The following is a 7,182-nucleotide window of genomic DNA, read 5'->3' as shown; positions in this document are numbered from 1 at the left end:
TTGGGGCCACTCTTCCTAGGTCTATATGTTACCATATATTTATACATTTACCATATATACCATACATTCCAATGCTCATACACTGGACACAGAAAGCTACAATAGGTATATTGTAGCTTTCTGTGTCCAGTGTATGAGCATTGGAATGTATGGTATATATGGTAAATGTATAAATATATACAATACATGTATATATATATACAAAATATATACCATACATGTGGAGCATATTACCCACATTCCTGTGCACACACAGACACCTAGCTAATTTCCATGCTGATAATGTTTCTACATATCACAATAAATAAAATTCTTTTACAGTCTCAGCCATCTAGCTCATTCGGAAAGTGGTTTTTCATACAGCCATATATAAGCACATATCTGACAAGCTTGAAAAGGGCTTTTTCATAATGTTTTGATGAAACATGATAAGACACAGTATGTTTATGTCAGAAATCTCGGATAAAAGTTTTTTTTACATTTTATGGTAAATAATATAAAATAAGATAGTTCATATTAAAGGCCAATATGTTGATAAAAAATATGATTAAATCTCAGGTATTAGCAAGTGTTTTAAGTGAATCCCTGCATGCATGTCCAAAAGTGCTTCTCACGCGCTGAAAACGTCATTCCGCGAGTCTCAGCCTTCTAGCTCCTTCGCAAAGCGGTTTTTCGTGCAACCTTATATAAGCATATATAAGCTTATATAATAAGTTCATATTAAAGGCCAATATGTTGATAAATTTATGATGTAAACTCGAAAATCTGATGATTTGTGTGTGCTATGATCATTTTCATGAAATCTTAGGTATCAGCATGTGTTTTGAGTGAATCCCTGCATGCATGTACAAAAGTGCTTCTCAGGAGCTGAAAACGCGTTTCCCGCAGTCTCAGCGCTCTAGCGCCTTTCTTTCATGGTTTTTCGTGCAACCTTATATACGCACACATCTGACAAGCTTGAAAAGGGCTGTTTCACCTTGTTTCGATGAAACATGATAGGACACAGTGTGTTTATGTCAGAAATCTTGGAAAAAAGCTTTTTTATAATATTTTATGGTAAATAATAAAACATGTAATAGTTCATATTAAAGGCCAATATGTTGATAAATTTATGATGTAAACTCGAAAATCTGATGATTTGTGTGTGTTATGATCATTTTCATGAAATCTTAGGTATCAGCATGTGTTTTGAGTGAATCCCTGCATGCATGTACAAAAGTGCTTCTCAGGAGCTGAAAACGCGTTTCCCGCAGTCTCAGCGCTCTAGCGCCTTTCTTTCATGGTTTTTCATGATTTAAGGTTGTTTTTCGTGCAACCTTAAATTACGCAAACATCTGACAAGCTTGAAAAGGGCTGTTTCACCTTGTTTCGATGAAACATGATAGGACACAGTGTGTTTATGTCAGAAATCTTGGAAAAAAGCTTTTTTATATTATTTTATGGTAAATAATATAAAATTAAATAGTTGATATTAAAGGCCAATATGTTGATAAATTTATGATGTAAACTCGAAAATCTGATGATTTGTGTGTGTTATGATCATTTTCATGCAATCTTAGGTATCAGCATGTGTTTTGTGTGAATCCCTGCATGCCTGTACAAAAGTGCGTCTCATGAGCTGAAAACGCGTTTCCCGCAGTCTCAGCGCTCTAGCGCCTTTCTTTCATGGTTTTTCGTGCAACCTTATATACGCACACATCTGACAAGCTTGAAAAGGGCTGTTTCACCTTGTTTCGATGAAACATGATAGGACACAGTGTGTTTATGTCAGAAATCTCGAAAAAAGCTTCTTTTTTTTTCAGCAGCGTTTTCAGCAGCAGCAGCGGATTTGGAGCTCTCGCTTTCATTTGTTTGCTTGGCTGAGTATCTTTACTCAATTGCGATTTATCTTGAGCTAAACTCTAACTCCTTACCCTTTGACATCTTTATTAATTTGTTTTCCCAGTGCCCGCTGCTAGCTGGTTAGCACCGCTAGCCTATTAGCCCGCTTCTGCTAGTACACACTACACACTAACTCTAAGTCTCCCATCTGCAAATACTTCTTAAAACCTAGAATAATCGCGCGATATACATTTCGATATCGTTACATCCTATTTATTTGTTTTCCCAGCGTCCGCCTCTAGCCGGCTAGCATAACTAGCCTGTTAGCCGAGTACCGCTAGTACACCTTTTACATCAATTATCTCTGTTGCTCTTACTATATAACACCATGTCGGTTACGTCTCTGCCTTTGAGTGCAGGTGAGGACACGTTCGAGCTGCACTCGGTGGAACTGGAGCTGGAGGCTGTGGAGAAGCAGATCCGCGACCTACAGGTGAAGCAGGCCGAGCTGCGGGAGCGGAAAGCAGCGCTGGAAGCCCCCCGGTCTCAGGTAAACTCCCGGCATTTAATCACTACTCCTTCCACCTCTACTCCGTGTGTTTCTCTGTCCAGGCCCAACGCACCCAGGAAGTGGCCTGGCCAGGGGCAGTTCACTCCAGCGCCGGGGCACCGCGGATCCTGGGTGCAGCAGCGGAGGACACGTGCCGGGCCCCGGTCGAGGACCTCTCCCCCTCCACCACCGCCGGTCTTCGAGATCCCCACCCGGAACCGCTTCGCCCCCCTTCGTGAGACGGACCGCGACACTGTGATCATCGGAGACTCCATCGTCCGCCACGTCCGTGCTACTGTGGCTAAAGGTAAGGCTCGCACTCACTGCTTACCTGGTGCCCGTGTTCTTGATGTCGCTGCACAGGTACCTAGGGTCGTGAGCAGAAACACCGGAGCTGTGGTTCTTCACGCCGGCTCGAACGACACCAGCCTGAGGCAGTCGGAGATCCTGAAGAGAGACTTCAAGACCCTGGTGGAGACGGTTCGCAGCACAGCGCCCACGGCGAGGATCATCGTGTCCGGACCACTTCCAACGTACCAGCGAGGAATTGAAAGGTTTAGTAGACTTTTTGCTTTTAATGAATGGCTTCAGTCATGGTGTCCGGCTCAGAATCTACACTTTATTGATAACTGGAATGTTTTCTGGGAGCGTCCTAGGCTGTTCCGCGCTGACGGCCTGCACCCCAGCAGAGTTGGAGCGGAGATCCTCTCGGACCACATCTCCAGGGCGCTGCACACCTTCTGACTGGTAAACTACGCCTTAAATTTAAATTTCAATAGCCATCCTTCACCTCAACACATCGATACAAATGCACACATACCTCTCCCCATAGAAACTGTGTCTGTTCCCCGAGCAGTGAGATTAAAAAGTAATTATGTAAGACGTTCTCGAAATAATCTTACTGTAATTAGACCAGAAAAATGCCAAAGAAACAAACAAAAACAGTTCCTAAAATTTGGGCTTCTGAACATTAGATCACTTACACCCAAAGCACTTATCATAAATGAAATAATCTCAGACAATAGCCTTACTGCATTATGCCTCACCGAAACCTGGATTAAACCAAATGACTACATCGGTCTAAATGAGTCTACACCATCAGGTTATATCTATAAGCACGAGCCTCGACAGACTGGTCGTGGAGGTGGTGTCGCCACTATCTTTAACGATTGCCTTACTGTTACCCAGAGAACACAGTATAGATTTAAGTCTTTTGAAGTGCTTGTCCTTAATGTTACACTATCGCACACGCACACGAAACAAAAATCCCTGATGTCTCTTGCGCTAGCGACCGTGTATAGACCACCAGGGCCCTACACCGATTTTCTTAGAGAATTCACAGATTTTCTTTCTGACCTACTGGTTAGCTTTGATAAAGCATTAATTGTAGGAGATTTTAACATTCATGTTGACGACACAAATGATGCGCTAGGACTCACATTCATGGACTTACTAAACTCACTTGGGCTCAAACAAAACGTCACTAGAGCAACTCACCGTCGTAATCATACACTAGATTTAATAATATCACACAGAATAGATGTCACTGATATAGATATCATTCCTCAAAGTGATGATATCACAGACCATTATCTCATAATGTACACACTACCTGTAGAACAGGCTAACTGCGTTTCACCACGTTATCGTCTCGGTAGAACTATTATTCCGACCACTAAAGACAGATTCACAAATAACCTGCCTGATCTGTCTGGACTTCTTACTGCACCCTTAAACACAGACGACCTAGATGAAATTACTAACAGCATAGGCGCTATATTCACTAGCACACTAGACACTGTTGCCCCAATCAGATTACAGAAGGTTAGAGATAAAACGCTTGCACCATGGTATAATAGTCATACTCACACCCTCAAGAGAGAGACCCGTAACCTCGAGCGAAAGTGGAGAAAAACTAAATTAGAGGTTTTTAGAATTGCATATAAGGAAAGTATGTCCAGCTATAGACAGGCTCTAAAAGCAGCCAGGGCTGAGCACCTGAGCAAACTCATAGAAAATAACCAGAACAATCCCAGGTTTTTATTTAGCACAGTAGCTAGACTAACAAAAAACCAAAAATCTGAACACACAATTCCATCACAGTTCAGTAGTGACGATTTTATGAGATTCTTCACTGATAAAATCGAAAGTATCAGGAATAAAATAGGTGACGCTCAACACATAAGAGCAACTAGCATCCCGGTCTCACCTAAGGTTCTAAACACACAACTACATTGCTTTACAAGTACAGGTCAGGAAGAGTTAGTTAAACTTATTACTACAGCTAAATCAACAACTTGTTCACTAGACCCCATTCCAACTAAACTACTGAAAGAAGTGTTACATAAAGCCGGTGAGCCTCTTCTTAATATTATTAACTCCTCGTTATCTTTAGGTCACGTCCCTAAATCCTTCAAGTTGGCAGTTATTAGGCCACTCATTAAGAAACCTAATTTAGATCCTAATGGACTTTCAAATTACAGACCGATTTCACACCTTCCGTTTATGTCTAAAATACTAGAAAAGGTTGTGTCTGTTCAACTGAGCTCCTTCTTACAGGAGAACAATATCCTCGAAGAGTTTCAGTCAGGTTTCAGGCCCCATCATAGCACAGAAACTGCACTTGTTAAAGTTACAAACGACTTGTTCTTAGCTTCGGACAAAGACTGTATGTCACTATTAGTTCTACTTGACCTTAGTGCTGCATTCGACACTATAGATCACAACATTCTCCTAGATCGCTTACAAAATTACACAGGTATTCATGGACAGGCTTTAAGTTGGTTTAGATCCTACCTGTCTGATCGATACCATTTTGTAGAATTAAATGGTGAATCCTCCAGCTTATTACCAGTTAATTATGGGGTCCCTCAAGGATCAGTTCTAGGACCTCTGCTTTTCTCGATATACATGCTTCCATTAGGGAACATTATTAGAAGACATGGGATTAGCTTCCATTGCTATGCCGACGACACACAGTTATACATCTCCTCAAAACCAGATGAAATAACTAAATTGTCGAAATTAACTCAATGCCTTAGAGAGATAAAAGACTGGATGAGCTGTAACTTTCTGTTGTTAAACTCTGATAAGACAGAAACACTACTTATAGGCCCAAAAACTAGTACACAGAAACTCTCACAACTTAATTTCCATTTAGAGGGATGTACTGTTACTAGTAGCTCGACAGTGAAAGACCTGGGTGTTATATTAGACAGTAACTTGTCTTTTGAAAATCACGTCGCCCAAACCACAAAAACAGCCTTCTTCCACCTCAGAAATATTGCCAAGCTGAGAAACATCCTGTCTGTATCTGATGCTGAGAAGCTAGTTCACGCTTTCATGACCTCTAGACTGGACTATTGTAATGCATTACTAGGTGGTTGTCCTGCATCTTTAATAAATAGGCTACAGTTAGTCCAAAATGCAGCGGCCAGAGTTCTCACTAGGACAAGAAAGTATGACCATATAACCCCAATTTTATCATCTCTACACTGGCTACCTGTTAAGTTTAGAATTGATTACAAACTGCTGCTACTTACGTACAAGGCTCTTAATGGTTTAGCTCCCATGTATCTAACTAGTCTTCTAACACGTTACAATCCTTCACGCTCTCTGAGATCACAAAACTCAGGACTCCTGGTAGTCCCCAGAATATCTAAGTCTACTAAAGGCGGAAGAGCGTTCTCTTATTTAGCTCCCAAACTTTGGAATAGTCTTCCTGATAGTGTTCGGGGCTCAGACACACTTTCACAGTTTAAATGTAGATTGAAAACTCATCTCTTTAGTCAGGCGTACACATAATACATCCCATAAATATTGTGCACTATCACACTAGACTTGCACATTCTTATGAATAGCAGATATGTTAATCCCTCTGCACTGCTCTTCTCTTCTCTTTTTCTACCCATGCTGAGACACCCATGCTAAGATCGTCTTCCGTGCGTTGAAATTTCTGGACCTCCACTGAGACAAGGCTGACTCTGTGAGAACCCTGAGACATCTACAGATCTACCGGCTCCAGTTGGACTCTGTGATACTTGTATATTTGTAACCACACCATCTAGTGTCACCCATATGAGGATGGGTTCCCCTTGAGTCTGGTTCCTCTCAAGGTTTCTTCCTTTACCAATCTAAGGGAGTTTTTCCTTGCCACTGTTGCCTGAGCCCTCAGACTTGCTCATTGGGGACAAATACACATACACACATACATACATACATACACACTGTGAACTGTATATATCTTGAATTTTTATTATATTAATTCTTTATACTTCTCCTTATGTTTATCTTTTGTTTTATGTTTATGTTCTGTAAAGCTGCTTTGTGACAATGTCCATTGTAAAAAGCGCTATACAAATAAACTTGAATTGAATTGAATTGAATTTAATTTTTTATATTATTTTATGGTAAATAATATAAAATATAATAGTTGAGATTAAAGGCCAATATGTTGATACATTTATGATGTAAACTCGAAAACCTGATGATTTGTGTGTGCTATGATCATTTTCATGCAATCTTAGGTATCAGCATGTGTTTTGAGTGAATCCCTGCATGCATGTACAAAAGTGCTTCTCAGGAGCTGAAAACGTGTTTCCCGCAGTCTCAGCGCTCTAGCGCCTTTCTTTCATGGTTTTTCATGATTTAAGGTTGTTTTTCGTGCAACCTTAAAGTACGCAAACATCTGACAAGCTTGAAAAGGGTTGTTTCACCTTGTTTCGATGAAACATGATAGGACACAGTGTGTTTAAGTCAGAAATCTCGGAAAAAAGCTTTTTTATATTATTTTATGGTAAATAATAAAACAT

General features: G+C 40.7%; 1 protein-coding gene across 3 annotated transcripts; it reads left to right on the top strand.

The window, feature by feature from the left end:
• Positions 1 to 2,179: 2,179 nt before the first annotated feature.
• On the top strand, positions 2,180 to 6,663 carry LOC132848333 (uncharacterized). Of its 3 annotated transcripts, XM_060873940.1 has the most exons (3): positions 2,180 to 2,925; positions 3,028 to 3,118; positions 6,289 to 6,663. In XM_060873940.1, exons 1-2 carry the CDS (start codon positions 2,210 to 2,212, stop codon positions 3,113 to 3,115), a joined length of 804 nt encoding a protein of 267 aa, XP_060729923.1. In that variant the 5' UTR covers positions 2,180 to 2,209; the 3' UTR covers positions 3,116 to 3,118; positions 6,289 to 6,663. The 3 variants fall into 3 exon arrangements, with proteins under 3 accessions (XP_060729923.1, XP_060729921.1, XP_060729922.1); XM_060873938.1 differs by having other exon boundaries at positions 2,180 to 3,118; positions 6,289 to 6,662; XM_060873939.1 differs by lacking the exon at positions 6,289 to 6,663 and having other exon boundaries at positions 3,028 to 3,159.
• Positions 6,664 to 7,182: the final 519 nt, after the last annotated feature.

Source organism: Tachysurus vachellii, chromosome 7 (assembly GCF_030014155.1).
Source record: "Tachysurus vachellii isolate PV-2020 chromosome 7, HZAU_Pvac_v1, whole genome shotgun sequence".
Classification (NCBI taxonomy): domain Eukaryota; kingdom Metazoa; phylum Chordata; class Actinopteri; order Siluriformes; family Bagridae; genus Tachysurus; species Tachysurus vachellii.
The sequence above is the reverse complement of the archived record's forward strand: the minus strand, read 5'-3'. Positions and strand labels throughout refer to the sequence as shown.